We start from the raw sequence: 22,885 nt of genomic DNA on the forward strand, positions 1-22,885 counted from the left end.
AGCTTTCATCTTATCTGTATTTGTTTATTCGGATGTTTTTCCTTCCTTCCTGTCTTTCTTATTTATTCAGACCAGCTTCGATTCTATCTGTCTTGTTAATTTAGATAAGCTTTCACCCTATCTATCTAGTAACTTCGGATGTGCTTCCATTTTATCTTTTTGGTAAATTCGGATGTGCTTCCACACTATCAGTTTTGTTTATTCTGGTGGACGTTCATTTGTTAGTTCGGATGACACCGGTGTCATAAGGTTTATCGATAAAATTTATCGTGAAAGGATAACTAATGGTGGTAAAGCATTGCAATTGAATCGTGAAAGATCTGGTATTGGATCGTGTTATTTCTGCTTCTGTGAAAAAAGTGCTGTATTTTCAAAAGCTGGAAGAAATCAGAAAAAAAAGTCTGTCAAAACGATTTAACTTGCTTAATAATACTGCGCAATAAGTTAAAGACAAGTTGCAGTACTTGTTTAAGATAACACAAGATGACATACAATCCTGTAAGAATCATTAAGAAAATATCACGTTTTGGATCTAAAATGGTCGCATTTCAATATATAATGATATATTTGAAAGGTGAAAAATAATATTCAATGTGTTTCAGAAAGTCAAGTTAAATAGAACTATATTATTACTTAGCAAAAAGGTTCATATTATTTTTGAAAAAGCTTAACGATGCGTGACCTGACTCAATAATCAGAAAACAACATTTCTTTTACCAATAGACATACACGTACTACGGGGCGCCGAATGGGACTCTTGTGGTTTTGTACTCAAAATTCAATTTTGTACGGACAAAAGTGACTTTTGTTCAACAAAAATAAGTTCAGTTTAACAAAATTTGTATCATACTACAAATTTAAAATTTTGTCATACAAAATTATCTATCAGCGGACAAAAGTCACTTTTGTCATGACAAAATTCATTTTTGTTACACAGACTTGAATTTTGTTACCTAATTTGAAAATTGGGTGACAAAAGTCAATTTTGTATTCAAATTAGTTTAGTTTGGTTTCTGTGAACTAATTTGCATACAAAATCGACTTTTGTTACACAAAATTGACAAAAATGAATTTTGTCTCAACAAAATTGACAAAATTGACTTTTGTCTCAACAAAATTGACAAAATTGAATTTTGTCTCAACAAAATTGACAAAATTGACTTTTGTCTCAACAAAATTGACAAAATTGACTTTTGTCTCAACAAAATTGACAAAATTGACTTTTGTCTCAACAAAATTGACAAAATTGACTTTTGTGAGACAAAATTGACAAAATTGACTTTTGTCTCAACAAAATTGACAAAATTGACTTTTGTCTCAACAAAATTGACAAAATTGACTTTTGTCTCAACAAAATTGACAAAATTGACTTTTGTCTCAACAAAATTGACAAAATTGACTTTTGTCTCAACAAAATTGATTTTTGTCTCACGAAAGTCAATTTTGTCACATAAAAGTCAATTTTGTTGTTACAAAATTGAATTTTGTCGTCACAAAAATGAATTTTGTCGTCACAAAATTGACTTTTGTCTCAACAAAATTGACAAAATTGACTTTTGTCTCAACAAAATTAACAAAATTGACTTTTGTCTCAACAAAATTAACAAAATTCACTTTTGTCTCAACAAAATTAACAAAATTGACTTTTGTCTCAACAAAATTGATTTTTGTCTCAACAAAATTGACAGAATTGACTTTTGTCTCAACAAAATTAACAAAATTGACTTTTATCTCAACAAAATTGACAAAATTGAATTTTGTCTCACAAAAGTCAATTTTGTCTCACAAAAGTCAATTTTGTCTCACAAAAGTTAATTTTGTCTCACAAAAGTTAATTTTGTCTCACAAAAGTTAATTTTGTCTCACAAAAGTCAATTTTGTCTCACAAAATTGAATCTTACCTCACACAATTGACTTTTGTGATTTAATTTCCATATCAGGTAACAAAAGTCAATTTTGTATGCAAATATGTTTATATTTGCATACCTTTTAGACAAAATTGACTTTTGTCATGACAAATATGAATTTTGTCTACAAAAATGAATTTTGTCATGACAAAAATGAATTTTGTCTACACAAATGAATTTTGTCATCACAAAATTGAAGTTCTCACAAAACAAGTCTGTAGCACATAGTTTTGTAAGACAAAAATGATTTTGTTATGACAGAATTGAATTTTGTACAAAACCACAAGAGTCCCATTCGGCGCCCCGTACGTACTTGTAATAGGTAAAAGCGTGTTATTATTTTTCATCTAATAAGAAAACGAAACTCATCCATATTAACAATAAAGATAGGATAGAAGCACATCTGAATAAACAAGAAAGATAAGATGAAAGCTCATCTGAAGAAAAAAAACCAGAAAGATAAGATGGAAGCTCATCGAAATTAACAAGAAAATAGGATGGAAACTCAACCATATTAACAAGAAAGCTGGATGACAGCTCATCCGAATTAACAAGTAAATAAGATGGAAGCTCATCTGAAATTACAAAAAAGATAGCAAGCAAGCTCATCCAAATAAACAAGAAAATAGGATGGAAACTTTTCCATATTAACAGGAAAGATCCGATAAAAGCTCATCAGAATTAACAAGAAAGATACATATTGGCAATCCTCTATTTTTAAAATAAACTAATTGTACAGTGGGACTTTGGTGAAAAGGCGCCCTTTTTGTACACAGTTTCAATGCCAAGATATATAGGGAAGTGTTATTTTTTTATCCTTTTATGACGTTACATAAAATCATTTGAAAATTTAACTTCATAAATTAAACAGTTGTAATAAGCAATAGAAAGGAAATTGCATCTTGATTGATGGTCATAATTTTATTCAGTATTGTTATCGTGTTTAGTGTTTCCTGTTAAAGTGAATAGGGATAACTTATTTTTTGGAACTGGATTCATAGAAAAATATACTGAAAAATTCAAGTAAAAACAACTTCTACATTTGATTAATATTGAATTTTCCGAGCAAACTGCTATTTAAAAAGACAAATTATATGTTCTACAAAAAACGAATGGTGCAATTTAAATGAACCAGTTAAATCATACAAATTAGTAAATCAATAGTTAACCAAACAAAGCAAGTCTAACATACACCTTTACCTTCATGAATAAATAATTGAATATAGCTTCTGTAAATCGATTAAACAATCTCGCGCAAATGATCGTTTTGCAGTCTCCAATAATAATTGATTCAATCATGCAAATATTTTAAAATCATATTTTTAAAACTCCCTTTACATCTAAATTTTGCATTGATTGAAAGAATTGATAAAAATTGCCTAGACTTTTATCAGAAACGGTTACGGGTGTGCGACAATAACAATATAGGCGACGTTACCATAACAACTAACATCATATTATTGTAGAATGGCTGCGAATTAGCAGTATCAAACGAACTTGTCAGGTGCTTCGTCACCTGTGCGACACATGCGCAATAATAACAAAATGGTTATTAATTATTAAACCGATTTGACCATGTACATAATATCGAAAATTAAAATAAACATGACTTAGACATGTTAGGAAAAAATGTTTTTTGGACCAGAATGTTCTTTTGAACCAACTGAAAACGGAAATTTTATTAACAGTTGACAAATATGGAATTATGGGTTAATTTGTGTACAAAATTTTCTATTGTTCATTGTTTTCTTCATTATCCATAAAAATGCCAGGTGCAAGGAGGGGCCTTGTGGCTCCACAAAATACGTTTTTGGAAAACATTATTCGGCGATCCAATGGACAGCGTAAGTTAAAAAACACACGTAGTCTGTCTTTCTTTTGGTGTTTTTCTCTTTTCAATTATATTGTATCTAGTTGTTGTGATCTTTGTTGTTTATTAAGACCTTTTTTTGGTATATTTGTATTTATTCCATTGACGTTATTTACTGTTCTTCTGGACACGTGTATACGGAATTGAAAAGGAGCAGATAGAACCTTTAAACATCACGATCCGTTTTCATTTGAGGGAGACAACATAACACACTTTGGATAAAGATACCGTGTCTGTCGGCTTTTATTTGGTAATAAAAATGTTGTCAAATATTTAGTTAAAATTAAAATAATTTAAGTGATTCAAATTGACTTGAGATATATTTTTTATAATATATTTTCTGTAACGAAGAACACACATGTGAATCTGATAAATAATGAAACAGTACATACATTTGAAGCGGAGACATATATTTCTGGTTAGAGCATGTTCATTTTCAAATAGCTGATTTCATCGAAATAGACGGATAAAGATATTCCGAATGAAATTGAACCTTAAGAAAGTGTTTCAAGTAAAAAGTACAAACATCTATCGAATTCGAAATTATCTTTAGATTGTAAACGATTGGCTTAATAATTAGTAAAGAAGAAAAAAGTAACGAGAGAAAGAGGGAATTTTGAAAAAAAAGTTTCATAAATGTATACTGCAATACCAATATGACCAGTAAGTCATACAGCACAACACAATTTCCTAATGAAAATTTGTAGGAATAATGTTTCAAAAAGTGTTTATAATGTCGACTTTAAAGTTTTACAAGTATGTTTTACCTGTTGGTGACCTTCTGCTGTTGTCTGTTCTATGGTCGGGTTGTTGTCTCTTTGACACATTCCCCATTTCCATTAATCGATATTTAAGTAAAACAATACTTGAAGATTTAACTTATTACAATTCTAAAGACAACACAACCGAACCTACTGTTATCTAGAAGTATACATGTGATAACCGTCTTATTTCTTTCTCTCATACGGTTTAAACCATCAATCATAATCCCTGTTCTTTCCCTTCCTTCTCTCCTTTCATGCTGTTTAAATCATCAACCATAATCGTTGGGTTTCCTTCTTTCTCTCCTTTCATGCTGTTTAAACCATCAACCATAATCGTTAGGTTTACCTTCTTTCTCTCCTTTCATGCTGTTTAAATCATCAACCATAATCGTTGGGTTTCCTTCTTTCTCTCCTTTCATGCTGTTTAAACCATCAACCATAATCGTTAGGTTCCCTTCTTTCTCTCATTTCATACTGTTTAAATCATCAACCATAATCGTTGGGTTTCCTTCTTTCTCTCCTTTCATGATGTTTAAATCATCAACTATAATCGTTGGGTTTCCCTTCTTTCTCTCCTTTCATACTGTTTAAATCATCAACCATAATCGTTGGGTTTCCCTTCTTTCTCTCATTTCATACGGTTTAAATCATCAACTATAATCGTTGGGTTTCCCTTCTTTCTCTCCTTTCATACTGTTTAAATCATCAACCATAATCGTTGGGTTTCCCTTCTTTCTCTCATTTCATACTGTTTAAATCATCAACAATAATCGTTGGGTTTCCTTCTTTCTCTCATTTCATGCTGTTTAAATCATCAACCATAATCGTTGGGTTTTCCTTCTTTCTCTCATTTCATACTGTTTAAATCATTAACCATAATCGTAGGGTTTCCATTCTTTCTCTCCTTTCATACTGTTTAAATCATCAACCATAATCGTTGGGGTTTTCCTTCTTTCTCTCCTTTCATACTGTTTAAACCATCAACCATAATCGTTGGGTTTCCTTCTTTCTCTCCTTTCATACTGTTTAAACCATCAACTATAATCGTTGAATTTCCCTTCTTTCTCTCCTTTCATACGGTTTAAATCATCAACCATAATCGTAGGGTTTCCCTTCTTTCTCTCCTTTCATACTGTTTAAATCATCAACCATAATCGTTGGGTTTCCCTTCTTTCTCTCCTTTCATACTGTTTAAACCATCAACCATAATCGTTGGGTTTCCTTCCTTCTCTCCTTTCATACTGTTTAAATCATCAACCATAATCGTTGGGTTTCCCTTCTTTCTCTCCTTTCATACTGTTTAAATCATCAACCATAATCGTTGGGTTTCCCTTCTTTCTCTTCTTTCATACGGTTTAAATCATCAACCATAATCGTTGGGTTTCCCTTCTTTCTCTCCTTTCATACGGTTTAAATCATCAACCATAATCGTAGGGTTTCCTTCTTTCTCTCATTTCATGCTGTTCAAATCATCAACAATAATGGTTGGGTTTCCCTTCTTTCTCTCATTTCATACTGTTTAAATCATCAACCATAATCGTTGGTTTTTAACGTCTTCCTCTCATTTCATACTGTTTGAAACGCCAATCATAATCGTTAAGGTTTGTTCCGAAAAGGGATCTAAAATCGTATCTTATAAACTAGCTCTTTTTTTAGTGTCATAGATAACATTTATTCGTTTAGTGTATGTTTTGATTTAAAACATGGTATATGCTGTTTGAATTATCTCTCAACAAGCATCAGTAATGCCACCAAAATTTATCAAAAATAAAATGTCCATCATTACAGTACAAACCTTACGTATCTATTGTTAACCTGTTCTCGTCGTGAACATGTGTGAAATATTTGCCACTGGACGTTAAGCAAAACACATCAAATTTATTGACCATTAACCTGGTCAAATCAGCCACTCTAAATTCGCCTCAATGGAAAGAAGAGTCCTGTAAATAAGAATCCGGATCTGCCAACAAGCTAGTCGGATCATATCTCGATATGACAGTTCTACTGATTAAAAATGAACAATCACTGAGAGTGATACTCAGCGGGGGGACCGGCAAAGATTTTTTAATAAATGCTAGTAATGTCCTTCATCAAGATAACATTAACAGAAAGAAAAGGATGTTTTTTTTATTGATTAGTAGTACTATTTGATGGATGTATTTATATATAAATATTGCCTCACATTTTTATTAACTAAAAAATATTAGATCTGCAAATTTGAGACCTTTCCATAGGATTATTTGAACCTTTGCTTTAGTGGCATCGTAGTAACAATGTCCAACATCTCAGACCACTCAGTCAGTAAGAATATATAAAAAGAAAGCTTTCTATGGACGAGTAAAACCTTTTCATCATCTAATTTGTAACTCACTTCAGGATGCTGGCAAATTCAATGTCAACTCAGATCAGAAATTTGTGTCACCATAATTAGCATTTTACTTTCCAATAAATAGCTAAAAGTTTACAATTTAACAATTTTGTAAAATTGCTAAATTTTGGGGCCCAAAATTGGTCTTACTGGATCTACTCCTTTGAGGTCTTCCTCAGGATTTTTTGAACCTATGCTTCTATGGCATCTTAGCAACAATGTCCAACACCTTTGACCACTCGGTCAGTTAGAATATATAAAAAGTAAGCTTTCTATCGACGAATAAAACTTTTCCTCATTTAATTTGTAACTCACTTCAGGATGCTGGCAAATTGAATGTCAACTCAGATAAAAAATTTGTGTCACCAATTTAGTTGATATGAAATTTTGTCCTACAATGCTAGATCAATATATATATAATTTACTTTGAACCATTAGTCTCAATCAAATATGATATATTCCTGGGAAATTAAACTACATGGTAATGAGATTAAGGCAAGGTTGAGAACTCAATAAACATTCCCTTGTCACGTTTCCAAACAAATACATTGATTCTTAGAAGACTCAATGGAAATTGTACAATTTGATGTTCTAGAAATCGAACTTGTCGGTCTATACAGATAGTTAATTAAAATGTAAATAGACAAAACAATAACAATATCACATACTAGTAGTATACAGACCTGGTTCTAGATCATGAAGTTTTAGGCTAGCATTAGTTTTCCTTTAATGTGTAGATTATGAAATGTACAACAACATTAACACACATACACACATGGTTTATATTTAAAAGTACTTGAACCGTATACGTATAATTCCAGCTACAGTTTTTTCTTCGAACCAGATAAAGAAACATAAGTAGTTTCATTGCAAAAACAGTTCACAATAACCATTCTGTTAGTCCGCCTCTAATAGCTAGCCTTATGAAAAAGAGGTCAATGATACAGCCACATATGAAAATATCTTTGAAGGTATGCCGGGTTTTTTTTTTATTGCAAGACTCTTTTTCCTTGGATGAGTTATATTGTACATTATACTATGTGACTTAATATTTCGATCATAAAGGTTAAAAGGTGAGGATTAAGAGCTAAACAAATGCTATGTTGACCCCTCTGCTATGTGCTTTTTTCAGGATCATAGTTAGTAACCCTTATTTATTGTCCCTAGTCATATATATTGATATTTTGTATTTTAAGGATTCGGTATTGATTGCAGATCTTTGGGTGTCGCACAGCTTTTTCAGACTCTTAGTTGTTTAGAGATTAGTCTTTTTTTGCGTTGGTCTAATGTTGAAACTGTCTATTGACCTCTAAATATCATTTAATTGTTTCATGTATAGTTTGGTTGATCTCTCGTTGAAGTACTATGATCAATATAGACTCGTTCATTAAATCAAAACAAATCAAAAGTATACAAAAGATTTTAAGATCAAAACAGATAACTGAATGGTGGTTACAGAAGTTTGATATCAAATATAATTGTGGATTTACGTGGATTACAAATGGAAAATTTTCCAAAATACTATCTTGATTTAATTAAAACGTGGTCTAAATTTTTAAGTATACAAAGTCCAACAATTTTTTTTTATCCTAAACCAACAATTATTTGGAAACATAAACATTCAATACAACAAAAAAACTATTTTCTTCGCTAACTTCGAAAAAGTGGAATTCATACCATATAAGATATTTGGGATGAAAAAACGAAAAATATCAAAAGCGGCAAAGTATACCTACTTTCTCAGTTTATTTATATTTTGGATTCTAAATATATTTGTTTATTTTGTCTCGTAAGGTTGCACGCTCATTAACTTACTCCTCACTTTTCTTTTTATTCCTTTCCTAAGTCAAGACAAGCCACTAATTTAACAAAGAAATCCTCAGTCGTCATAACCATATTCCTCGTCCTTTATTGAGATAAAACTGACCACCTCTGATGAAGAATCTAGCATGGCAATCTTAAGCTAGGGCAGTGTCCCTAAGATAAAACTGACAACCTCTAACGAAACGCCCATCATGGCAATCTTAAGCTAGGGCAGTGCCCCTAAGATAAAACTGACCACCACTAACGAAGCGTCTAACATGGTAATCTAAAGCTAGGACAGTGTCCCTACATTACAATTTATACCTTATATTGTCAATCTACTCTTCTGAGACCTAGCCTTATAAAAAGAAACGTCTATTATATATCTTTTAGTTTTGACAGTTGATTTAGCATGTACTGGTATATCGTTTAGTTTTGACAGTTGATTTAGCATGTACTGGTATATCGTTTAGTTTTGACAGTTGATTTAGCATGTACTGGAATATCGTTTAGTTTTGACAGTTGATTTAGCATGTACTGGTATATCGTTTAGTTTTGACAGTTGATTTAGCATGTACTGGTATATCGTTTAGTTTTGACAGTTTATTTAGCATGTACTGGTATATCGTTTAGTTTTGACAGTTGATTTAGCATGTACTGGTATATCGTTTAGTTTTGACAGTTGATTTAGCATGTACTGGTATATCGTTTAGATTTGACAGTTGATTTAACGTGTACTGGTATATCGTTTAGTTTTGACAGTTGATTTAGCATGTACTGGTATATCGTTTAGTTTTGACAGTTGATTTAGCATGTACTGGTATATCGTTTAGTTTTGACAGTTGATTTTAACATGTACTGGTATATCGTTTAGTTTTGACAGTTGATTTAGCATGTACTGGTATATCGTTTAGTTTTGACAGTTGATTTAGCATGTACTGGAATATCGTTTAGTTTTGACAGTTGGTTTTAACATGTACTGGAATATCGTTTAGTTTTGACAGTTGATTTAGCATGTACTGGTATATTGTTTAGTTTTGACAGTTGATTTAGCATGTACTGGTATATCGTTTAGTTTTGACAGTTGATTTAGCATGTACTGGTATATCGTTTAGTTTTGACAGTTGGTTTTAACATGTACTGGTATATCGTTTAGTTTTGACAGTTGATTTAGCATGTACTGGTATATCGTTTAGTTTTGACAGTTGATTTAGCATGTACTGGTATATCGTTTAGTTTTGACAGTTGGTTTTAACATGTACTGGTATATCGTTTAGTTTTGACAGTTGATTTAGCATGTACTGGTATATCGTTTAGTTTTGACAGTTGATTTAGCATGTACTGGTATATCGTTTAGTTTTGACAGTTGGTTTTAACATGTACTGGTATATCGTTTAGTTTTGACAGTTGATTTAGCATGTACTGGTATATTGTTTAGTTTTGACAGTTGATTTAGCATGTACTGGTATATATCGTTTAGTTTTGACAGTTGATTTAGCATGTACTGGTATATCGTTTAGTTTTGACAGTTGATTTAGCATGTACTGGTATATCGTTTAGTTTTGACAGTTGGTTTTAACATGTACTGGTATATCGTTTAGTTTTGACAGTTGATTTAGCATGTACTGGTATATCGTTTAGTTTTGACAGTTGATTTAGCATGTACTGGTATATCGTTTAGTTTTGACAGTTGGTTTTAACATGTACTGGTATATCGTTTAGTTTTGACAGTTGATTTAGCATGTACTGGTATATCGTTTAGTTTTGACAGTTGATTTAGCATGTACTGGTATATCGTTTAGTTTTGACAGTTGGTTTTAACATGTACTGGTATATCGTTTAGTTTTGACAGTTGATTTAGCATGTACTGGTATATATCGTTTAGTTTTGACAGTTGATTTAGCATGTACTGGTATATCGTTTAGTTTTGACAGTTGATTTAGCATGTACTGGTATATCGTTTAGTTTTGACAGTTGACTTAGCATGTACTGGTATATCGTTTAGTTTTGACAGTTTATTTAGCATGTACTGGTATATATCGTTTAGTTTTGACAGTTGGTTTTAGCATGTACTGGTATATCGTTTAGTTTTGACAGTTGATTTAGCATGTACTGGTATATCGTTTAGTTTTGACAGTTGATTTAGCATGTACTGGTATATATCGTTTAGTTTTGACAGTTGGTTTTAGCATGTACTGGTATATCGTTTAGTTTTGACAGTTGATTAAGCATGTACTGGTATATCGTTTAGTTTTGACAGTTGGTTTTAGCGTGTTCACATATTTATATATTCGATACTAATCTGAAATGAATGAATAAAAGTTAACTACGAGAAAGATTATCAATAATGATCTGAAAACTTAATTATCACTTAGTTGATTTTAATGTCTAGGAAATTGCCTTTAACCTTTAACCTCGTCACGTATTGTTTATTGATATCGATTTTTTTTAAAGTTATACAATTTGAGGAGAAAAGGCAAACCAATAGCTTGTTCAATTAGTCCAAATGACATTCCAGATTTTATAATTATTAAACGATAGTTTCAGATCACACATACTGTTCAAATTTGCAAAATGTCATAACGTCTTCTTAGTTGTAACGATTGTCTTTTCTACTGTACAGTGCCCTTTTTAATTTGACTCCATAACCCATTGCTTCAACACACACGGTTAATATCTAACAGATGACCAAACTTGCTTCATTAGTTCTCATGTCCTTGACTGACTTTGAAACTCGTCGGAGAAGATTAAAAAAATCATGTCCATATCATCAACTAATCATTTCAAACCTAACGAGATGGAGAAGTCAATAATATCAGACTTTTATTATCCTTTGTCACTAGCTTTGACGTTACGCATAATATTGCGTCTCAATTTTGTACCTGCCAAATGTATTTTTTTCGGGGGATTTCCCCGAAGGAGGCTCCCAATTGGAAATTTCAAAAGAAAAATTATGAACACATTTTAAAACAAAACAATCAATTTTAACATGGCTAAAGGATTGTAAAAATATGAAGAAGCAAATGAACAACATTAAAACTTATTTGAAGGCCCCTTTAAATGTTTTGTTGGACTATGACAGCCATCTTGCTCGTAAAACCCCCAATGGTCATTTTGAAATGTTGGCAGGTATGCACTTTACCAGGATAGTTGAGGACGGTTTGTTTTCCTCGTTAAAAATATTTTTTCTGCACATCAATATGGATACTTCTAAAATTATGGTTGTACTGAATATGAATGAACTATTTCCCACTGGAAAGCAACAAACATAAAAATACATGTATTTAGGTAAGATAATAGGGTCCATATAAAAATAAGATGTGGTACGAGTGCCAATGAGACAACTCTCTATTAGAGACCAAATGGCATAGAACGTAATAACATGCAATGTTTCCTCATTATCTGTATCTATTTCCTTCTCATACCGACATTTTCATTGCTTTTGTTCTATTTCAATGTTTCATGCTTATCATCTGGCAAAATGATAACATATCAAGAGAGCGGGTTAAGTAGTTCTCGTTTACATCAGACTGACATCGGATTAAGGAAGAAATTTCATATTTTGTTTTTCCAACTCAAGCAACATTATAATGAACAGTAACAAGAATGTGTCCCAAGTACACGGATGCCTCATCCGCACTATCATCTAATATGATCAGTGGACCGTGAAAATGGGATAAAAACTCTAATTTGGCAATTTGGCATTAGATTTAAAAGAATATATCATAGGGAACATGTGTACTAAGTTTCAAGTTGATTGGACTTCAACTTCATCAAAGACTACCTCGACCAAAAACTTAAACCTGAAGCGTGAGAGACGAATGGACAGACGGACGGACGGTACGACGGACGAATGGCCGCACAGATCAGAAAACATAATGCCCATAAATAGGGGATAAAAAACCTGTTGTTTTGAAATAAGTCATCAACTATACTACAATTGTTGGATATAAGTTTAGCTAACGACAACATTGGTACATAGATGAATCGAGAATATTAATAAAGGGATTGTGAAATAGATGTAGTACCCTATTGAAGAGGCTGACACCAATAATGCATACCTCTGGCAACCCTTATACATTAGTCCACAAGAGAGTAAATTACGCTGTTGGTAGGTTAAACCAAAGTCCTATTGTGTCACACATAGTTTGTCGTCATCGTAAAATACGGTACCTTAGTGGTTACACCAGAGAAAAATATATCCAGGACGGACAAAACAATTCAAAGAATGAGTAGATTTCGAAATATTTAGATTTTATCACCTTTGATTGAATTGGTTCCTTATCAACACCAATGTGTTCCAGAACATATGAATATGTAGTATCGTTAAATACTCCATGTGGTTTGAAAAAAAATGAAATTTATGAAGCACACTATACATTAATACCGGTTATAGATAAGATATTCATTTGATAATGGAATTGAACATTTGATGACTACCGCTAGGTGTCACTACTTGTTAATTATTAGTCCCGTGTGATCCTTCACTCGATACGTATGTCAATATTTCAGTATGCAGATGAATAACGAACCCAAACTGCAAACAATTTGTAACTTTACCTTAATAATGAATGTTATATTTTGCCTCAACCTAACTTGTAATTTGGTGTCTAGTGGTTAGGTATATCATGCGTACATTTCCAATAGCATAATACATTTAAATCTATAATAGATATAGGAAGATGTGGTGTGAGTGCCATACTTTTCCCATTCTCATAAAAAAGAAAGAGCGATATCAACTGTTTGTCTTGTTATCCATCTCTATCTTCTCCTCTCAATCCTGTGGTATCAACTGTTTGTCTTGCCATAAGTTCTCTCTTCCCCTTTCAATCCTGCGATATCAATTGTTTGTCTTGTTATCCATCACTCTTTCCCCTTCTGAATCCTGTGATATAAACGGGTTGTCTTGTTATCCATCGCTCTCTTCCCCTCTAAATCCTGTGATATCAACTATTTGTCTTGTCAACTATCTATAAACTCTGCCACAAAAAAAGCTAGGTTATACTCCACCCAACCCCCTTTTTTTCCTTTCCAAAATTCAAAATCCGCACCTGCAGTACAAAAAATAAAACTACTATTTATGGAAAAATATGTCATTACTTCATTGGTTTGTGAATATACTTGTAATTGAACAACCGGTTTTTATGATTGCATATAGCTCACGTTATGTTGAATTGACGGTACTTTGGTACTGTATGAAAATGAATTTCGAGAAAAATTACTTTGGAATTTTAACCATGCTTTTAACATTACGATTAAACTAATTTACTACATTTTCATTTCATTAGTTTTATTAATATGAAATCATTAAAAAGCAAAAAGATACTTATAGTTAAAAAGTGGGATACTGAAAAATAAAGGTTGCATGGCTATAATTACAACCATGGAATAAAACGAGGATTAAAACATCATTACTTCTTCATAGTTCCGTGTTTCCTTAGAAATGTGATCAAGTGTATATTGTAGTGTTGTTTCTCTCGAGAGTACGCCACTTTATAATTAAAGTGAATAACATTTCTGAGTGTAATGTTAAGGCTTCTTCATCTGTATACTTAGTTTGATAACCAATGTTTGTCCCTTGTTTAAACCTTAAGAACTGTCATGATCATGGCTGAACTACACAATAATGTACATCACACTTAAAAACAACAAATAAACAATAAGGAATTAAAAACAATAAAGACAAAGATAGACAAAAAAGGTGATTCATAGCATAGAAAATTAGACATTATCAGATAACTTTAGTTTTAACAAAAAATGAAGAAAAGCTGACAGTGGCATATTTATCTTTCAAAAATAATCAGTTTCAAACTCAGTTAAAACATGTTAGAAATAGTTGATTTATAAACGGACAATCATATTTTTAAAGAAAAATATGTTACTTCAGTATTTTTAACCTAAACATGCATATTTTTCACATGAGTGTCTGGCTCTTTTTGTTAAGCTTACTACACGGTATTTGGTCTGTTCATTGTTGAAGGCCATACGGTGACCTATTGGTCTCTTCCTTTGTTCACTGTTTGAAGGTTGTTTTATTAGCAATATTATCACATCTCCTTTTTAAGTTAAATATTCGCAATAAGGCAAAGTTTGAAAGTTTCCATGACAATGTGAAAACCGTTGTGTACGAAGACTTCATTGTTAATTGTTGGAAATTTGCAGATTTCAGAAAATGCATCATGCTCTCTGACCGTGGGAGAGCTGTATAGCCATTCAAGGTCGTTAAAAACTCCCACCATTATGCTTAGAAAAATCAAAAGCACTAAGAAAATTGTATTGAAACAGCATTTAAATTTTGGCAAGCTTCAAATGCATTTTCTCAAAGCAGAACGAATGCAAGATAATATTTATTGAAATGTGTATTTTTAAATATCTTTTTTTTATACCGACGATTGTGGTTTCGAAATAAACATTTAACTCTCATGTATGTTTTAGTTCCGCTTTTGGTTTTTATTTCCCCCGATGTGTCGCCCCCCCCCCCCCCCCCCCCTTCCCTTTTTTTGAATCAGTGTGATAACAGAAGTAAAAGAGTCTTATGGCTTACATTTGCTTTTATCTCAGGAAGAGTTTCTCAATAGTTGTATTACTGGCGACAGTCTCTTTTAAATGTTAAATTAATTGTCAAGTTTTACTGATAAGATGGACCAATGCAAGGAAGTTTATGAATGGATTTTTAAAAGCGTCCGTTGTTAATTATGTGCAAATAGGCAGACACGAGATAATTTCCAAGCGTTTATTTCAACAGATGACGTACACAAACTCAAAATCTAAAAGCTCCCTAAATAAAATGAGATTTCGGTTTTATGTCAATCATCCTAGCGACACATACACGTCTTGATGAAGAAGAACAACTTAATAAGGTAGATTCATGGTACACCACAATCTTGGATTGTACAATTATCGCAGTACAAAATCGGTCTAGTTATTTGCACAAATCTGCTTTAGAGACAGATTTGGAATTTAATGGACAGTTTGTTTGTTTATATATGGAAAACTTGATGATTTACTGTATTGTACAAAATATTTAAACACATATCAAATTTGTGTTTTTAGAATCAATTTGTTGAAATAAGCCATTTTTTAATTCTTACTTGTAGCAAGCAATCAAGTTCGGTGACACCATTTTTATTTTTATTTTCTTAAAACATATTATAAAACCTATATTCTCACAATTTATTTCAAAATTCTATCTCATAAATTTTTTTGTATGCACACAAATTTGTTTTTACATGAACAATCTAACCAAATTTAGGCAATTTTCAACGACTCATAGCTTGGAAAATAGCACGGTGATCCATACTTTTGATTATATTTTTGAAGAAAAAAAACCATATTAAAATCTTTATTTTGGCAAAGTATTATAAAATTCTATCTACACAGTCAACATTGTGTAATAATCTATATAACTATAAGAACAAACAAATACGTCTACAAAGAAAAACAAAAAGGCATATAGACAAAGCAAATTAACAAAAACGAAAGACAAGAATCCCAATTTTCACAAGTAGATTCTGTATGCCCCCGCCGAATGCCCAAAAGCTTGTAGAATTATAACACAACGACAATCAATAAATTTGATATTAAAGGTTTAGTATCCAAAACACATTGTACTGTCTGCCAATACAAACATATCTTTGAATCTCTGACATAACTATACTCCAAGAACATTGACGATGATTACCGTATTAAGTCGAAGATTACCGGAAATAAAGCTCCAGTTTATTGCTGTGATAGTACTTGTGACGTAGATAACAGCGTAATGATATTTAAATGATGTCGTTCGAAATATTAAACTTCAGATAAGCTGACATATCTCTTATCATTAATTATGAAACCTTGTACCAAATGTAATATTAGCTTTGGTGTCTCCACTAGAAGTAAATTTTGATTGTGATATCCATTTGCATATAGACATTCCATAATATTGATTCTAAGTACACCTGTGTGGACCTGGAATTAGATGACATTTGTTAATGGGATCAAAGTATATCTTTATGTATTTAATGCAATTAAAATACAAAAGAACAGAAGTGAAGACTTGGAATAAAAATGTCATTTTTTGGCTTAATGCTAGTTTTAAAGTTTCCATCACGGAAGTCTTCTTAACATTTTAACAGATAAGGACATGAAATTGCAAGTTAATATCCCTCTAGAGATTTAAAAATTAATTAATTATAGGATGATATAGCAACCACGAAAGGAAATGACGGAGAAAAATAACCAAATGTATTCATATCATTTTTTGGATCTAATTTGATTCTTGTAAGCTCTCCGCAGAATACCAAACATCTCAGGTATTGAACAATAGTTACAGAGCTTAATAAGCACCATTAATATTTTGATTTTTCTGTCATAGCCTCATCTGTGTACTAGAGTGTCTATAAACCGGCAATATAAATGTGCATTTCTAATAGTTGCTTACATTCGCTTCATATGAACTTCGGTGAATAGTTGCCTCATTGGCAATCACTTTGTTCTATTTACCAAATTATAAATGTCAATACAATGGCTATACAAAATTTGATAGATTTGATAAAGTTTGGGTAGCTACCAAAACGAAACAAAATATAAATAAAAATGGCCCGAAAATTTCGATCATATGTTAAGCTAATTACCATTTCCTTTTAGTTACCAACGTCGTTGATCTTTTTTATAATATAAAATGAATTATACAAGAAAATTGACAGACTTCACATGTCTAATGTTAAAGCGATGCACAAAATCATTAAAACATCTTCAGTTTTCTTTAACAATTTTAATGTAGGATTTTGACCTTGAATTTTCTGGGATTGTTGTCAAAAGAGATGATTTCAGCTTTCCAATTGTGAACTTTCCATTTCTAAGTAGCAACATTCCAGCAGCACCTGCATACGGGGTATATATCGCCCAATTGATACGATATTCCCGTGCTTGCATTTCCTATCATGATTTTCTTGATAGAGGTTTGCTGCTCACAAGGAAGCTATTAAACCAAGAGTTCCAAATGGAGAAGTTGAAATCATCCCTTCGTAAATTTTACGGACGCCATCACGAGTTGGTTGACCGTTATGGAATAACAGTTTCACAAATGATATCGGATATGTTCCTTACGTCGTAACTACAATCCCCTTCCCTTTCATGAATATGACCTACCGAATTAGACTATTTACCGGATTTGTAATCACATAAGCAACACGACGGGTGCCACATGTGGAGCAGGATCTGCTTACCCTTCCGGAGCACCTGAGATCACCCCTAGTTTTTGGTGGGGTTCGTGTTGTTTATTCTTTAGTTTTCTATGTTGTGTCGTGTGTACTATTGTTTTTCTGTTTGTCTTTTTCATTTTTAGCCATGGCGTTGTCAGTTTGTTTTAGATTTATGAGTTTGACTGTCCCTTTGGTATCTTTCGTCCCTCTTTTGTCTACAAGGGGATTCGATCTTCTATAAAGGCTGAGCTACACTGAACATTATGTTTAAGGAATGCACTGAGTTTCAAAATATCTGAACAGAAACAAACATGTGCGGGAATTTCTCGCTACATTGAAGACCTGTTGGTGACCCTCTGCTGTTGTTTTTTATTTGGGCGGGTTGTTGTCTCTTTGACACATTCCCCATTTCCATTCTCAATTTTATGTATTAATTTGATGTCACTCGAATGTTTTGTCGTTTAATAATGTAGGGTAATTAAAGCCATGAGTATTCAATCAATAATCAATTTGTTACGATAAATCGAATTATGACAGGTGGAAATATCGGCTTTTTCCCAAACGCTGGGTTGCGTTCAATATCGTAGCGGCTACGTAGTGCTACTTAGATTGTTGTCTACTGAACAAGTAGCTAGCCTAGCTGCTATCAATATCTATGTAGCAGCTAGGCTAGCTACACGTTCAATAGTCATAAATCTACGTAGCCTTAAGTAGCCGCTACGATATTGAACGCAACCCAGATGAACCAGGAAGCCGTCAGATGTTTATGGTGTATCGATTTGGAAATGATAGAAAATGTGGTATCATTTCCAATGAACCAAATATCCACACGAAGACAACAAAACGAGGATGTTAACAACTTCATGGTACTACTTTCTACAACAAGCAAGCACCGCACCTCAGTCACCCCGTATAACGGCACTGAATAACACCTCAGTCACCCCGTATAACGGCACTGAATAACACCTCAGTCACCCCGTATAACGACACTGAATAACACCTCAGTCACCCCGTATAACGGCACTGAATAACACCTCAGTCACCCCGTATAACGGCACTAAATAACACCTCAGTCACCCCGTATAACGGCACTGAATAACACCTCAGTCACCCCGTATAACGGCACTAAATAACACCTCAGTCACCCCGTATAACGGCACTAAATAACACCTCAGTCACCCCGTATAACGGCACTGAATCACACCTCAGTCACCCCGTATAACGGCACTGAATAACACCTCAGTCACCCCGTATAACGGCACTGAATAACACCTCAGTCACCCCGTATAACGGCACTAAATAACACCTCAGTCACCCCGTATAACGGCACTAAATAACACCTCAGTCACCCCGTATAACGGCACTGAATAACACAATGTGAAACAAAACAACCAATCACTGGAACACATACCTTGCTCGCTGCATTGAAGACCCATTGGTGGCCATCGGCTGTTGTCTGCTCTATTGTCGGGTTGTTGTCTCTTTGACAAATTCCCAGGTTCCATTCTCAATCCTATTTGGTTTTACATTTTAGCCACCTTTATGGTCTTGTTTGAGCCACTTTGTCTGGGGTGCGACTCGCGGCTATTGAAATGTGGAACATTTCTGGACAGCGCTCCAGACGAACCAGAAAGGCACCCTATGGTCGTCGTGAGGATTGTGATGATGTGGACGACAATGTTGACATTTTTTCTGTCCTTGATCCTGATTTTGATAAAGAAAATCATTGAGATTATCAAAGCCTTTATCAAAATCAGGATCAAGACTCTCTCTTTTACTTGTCTTACATATGTTAAAGAAAGCATGAAATTAAAGTAAACATCTATCCTTTATATTAGTGTTTGACAAATGAATTTCATTTTTGCAGGACCAGTAGATTTTTCAGTCCACTGGTCCGGCTGGCCAGTACAATAAACAGCTTAAATTCGACCCCTGGGTGCGAGGTTATGTAGTATAAATCACTGAACGTGATATCAAGTGCTTCTCCTATGCAAGAACACTTCTTTTCTATAAAAAAAAATCGATGTTTCAATATTCTAATACAGAATTACTTATTGTTTTGTAGAAGGAATAGGTAACGAGAAAAAGAAATAAAAAAAAACCAACCCATAGAAACTTTAAATGTTGGCAAAAGCAAATTTAATATTCCCATAAAAATATGTCTCAAGTACAGCATTCAATATACTTGGCAAGAATTGTTTAGTTTTGTAAAAGCGCAATTTCATTGGCAAGAATGGTTTGGTTTTGCAAAAGCGCGATATAATTGGCAACAGTGGTTTTGAATTATAAAAACGCCATTTACTTGGCAACGATGGTTTTGTTTTATAAAAGCTCATTATACTTGGCAATACTGATTTTGTTTTGTAAAATCGCAATTTAGTTGTTAATAATGGTTTTGTTATTATAAAAGCGCAATAAACTTTGCAGGGAAGGTTCTGTTTTGTAAAAGCACAATATTCTTGGCAAGAATGATTTGTTTTTTTAAAAGCTCTATATACTTGGCAAGAATGGTTTTGTTTCGTAAAAGCGCAATATACTTCGCAATGATGGTTTTATTTTGTAAAAGCTCAATATACTTGGCAAGGAAGGTTTTGTTTTGTTAAATCGCCATGTATTTAGGCAAACATGTGGTAATAAACATTAACAAAAAGTATAATAAATTCAGCAGACAACAATTTATAAATATATAACATATAAACATCCTCATTTGAATAATGTATATATGTATGAACGTTTAAATCTCCCCAATATGTTTCCCCCCCACATTTTATAATGGATGAACCAAAAAAATGAGACCTAATCATTAAACATGATAATTGTCACACACTTTAGAATTATTCAACAATTTCAATTTAATCCAGAAACTCCTAATTTTTGCAACTTTGACAAAAACAAACAAGAAATAACAATGATTACACGAGCTTTGCGTAGGCACTACTGCGTTTACCGACATTTTGGATTAAAACTGGTAATATTAGATGTATTACGATACCATTGATTTTTAGATGGTACCAAGGCGACTTTTAATTTGTTTTCATAAATTAATGATGTAAAGTCAGTTGGCAAAAGATCTAAAATTAACTTTTCGTGTTAATTGAAACAGAACAGAATACAGGCATTGAATGCATCAGAACTCCGATTACGGTCCCTGGATTAGGAAATAGGTGTTGGATGTCATGTTATATTAGGCATTCTAACATATTATTCACAAATAGTTTTGTGGCATGGGTACAGAATAGTATAGACACTCATTTTTCTTCATATTTCCGTCTAAATCGGGATATTATCTAGTACAAAGTATCAATACTGTTGCTTCCCGAAGATCAAGTTACAGTAAATGGAATATGTCACAGATTTCGAAAAATATTTGCATTTAACTTACTCCTAAAGCCGAAATTAAAAAAAAAACAAACAATAATACATTTAACTCATTCATTTTCTGAATGGGAAACAAAGTAAAATAATCATTCTCTTTAAAAACAATTTAAAATATTATATAATGAATCATACTAGACCGCAATTTTGCGCCTGTCCCAAGTCAGGAGCCTCTGGCCTTTGTTAGTCTTGTATGATTTTTAATTTAGTTTCTTGTGTATAATTCGGAGTTTAGTATGACGTCCATTATCACTGTAATAGTATACATATTTTTTAAGGGGCCAGCTGAAGGACACCTACGGTTGCTGGAGTTTCTCGCTACATTGAAGACCCATTGGTTGCCTACTGCTGTTGTCTGCTCTATGGTCGGGTTGTTGTCGCTTTGACACATTCCCCATTTCCTTTCTGAAATTTAGAACAGAAATATACGTGTTAACATTTGGAAAATATACCAGATCCAGAAATATGCGTGTTAACATTGCAGAAATATACTATAACCAGAAATATGCGTGTTAATATTGCAGAAATAGATCAGAACCAGAAAAATGCGTGATAACAATTCCCATGAAACTATCTTGTATAGTATCATTGGAATACTACGATACAAAACCTAGTTATGCATTTTAGGTTTTGGTTTTAAATTTGAAGATAAATACTGTTACGAATAAGAACATCTGTTCTATAACTTGTAGTAATTGACTTTTTGTCAATGTATAGCATATCAATCAGTGTGTCTTGTTCATGAAAAGAAAACATACCTTAACTTTTTTGTCCAAGTATAGCACACCAACATTGATCTGGTTCTTGAAAGGCAAACATACCTTGACTTTTTTGTTAATGTATAGCACATACATATGTGTTTTGTTCATGAAAAGAAAAGATATGTAGGCTTTTTGTCACACCAACCTGGGATTTGTTAGTGGAAAACAAACCTTCCTTGACTTTTTGTCAATGTATATAACAATAATTATTTGAAAAGAATTCCGATCAACCAGCTGATAGATTTCGTGAAAGTCTTGTACATACAGCTGATTTTAGGAAAGTCTTGAACTCATATACAGCTGATACAGGTCATACAAATCTTGGACATACAGTTTGTTGAAAGTTTTTGTTTGTATTTTGTAGGCATCGTGTGTGACTTTGAGATGAAGAACAGTAATTAAAACTATGTTTCTTTACTTTTGTTTTGTGGTGTGCGTGTATTGATATTGTTTTGGTACTCCATATCCGGTGTTTTCCGTTCCGTTTTGTACCTATATCCTTTCTTTTATTTTTTGTTCTTTGTTTGGAACTTAACTATCCTTTCTTTTATTCTACTCCTTAGTTTTGCACTTACTATCTTTTTTCTGTTAAACTACTTTGTTGATTGGGACTGTGGAGTTTGGACACATGCATTTTTGCCCAGTGCTCAAGTATGTCGACAATTAAAATATTGCACCTTTTTTAGAGTTTATATCTTTTTCAGTTTGTTTTTCTTCATATTATCTGATCTTTTTAGTTCCTATTAGGGTCTTGTAAAAATAGCTTACAAACGTGTTAAAGGTAAATTCTACAGATTTTATTTATAAAAATGAAGATAAATTTTTGTACAATGAATTTATATTAATAGACTG

The 22,885-nt window shown here is 32.7% G+C and overlaps 1 protein-coding gene across 1 annotated transcript in view; it reads left to right on the top strand.

Moving 5' to 3' along the window:
• Positions 1-3,361: 3,361 nt before the first annotated feature.
• Positions 3,362-22,885, top strand: part of LOC139518051 (voltage-gated delayed rectifier potassium channel KCNH1-like) — a 59,312-nt gene continuing 39,788 nt past the window's right edge. The window contains exon 1 of the mRNA XM_071309701.1: positions 3,362-3,751. Coding sequence (XP_071165802.1) covers positions 3,673-3,751 — 79 coding nt within the window. The 5' untranslated portion in view covers positions 3,362-3,672. The remainder of the gene's footprint in view (positions 3,752-22,885) is intronic.

This window comes from Mytilus edulis, chromosome 3 (assembly GCF_963676685.1).
Source record: "Mytilus edulis chromosome 3, xbMytEdul2.2, whole genome shotgun sequence".
Taxonomy (NCBI): Eukaryota; Metazoa; Mollusca; class Bivalvia; order Mytilida; family Mytilidae; genus Mytilus; species Mytilus edulis.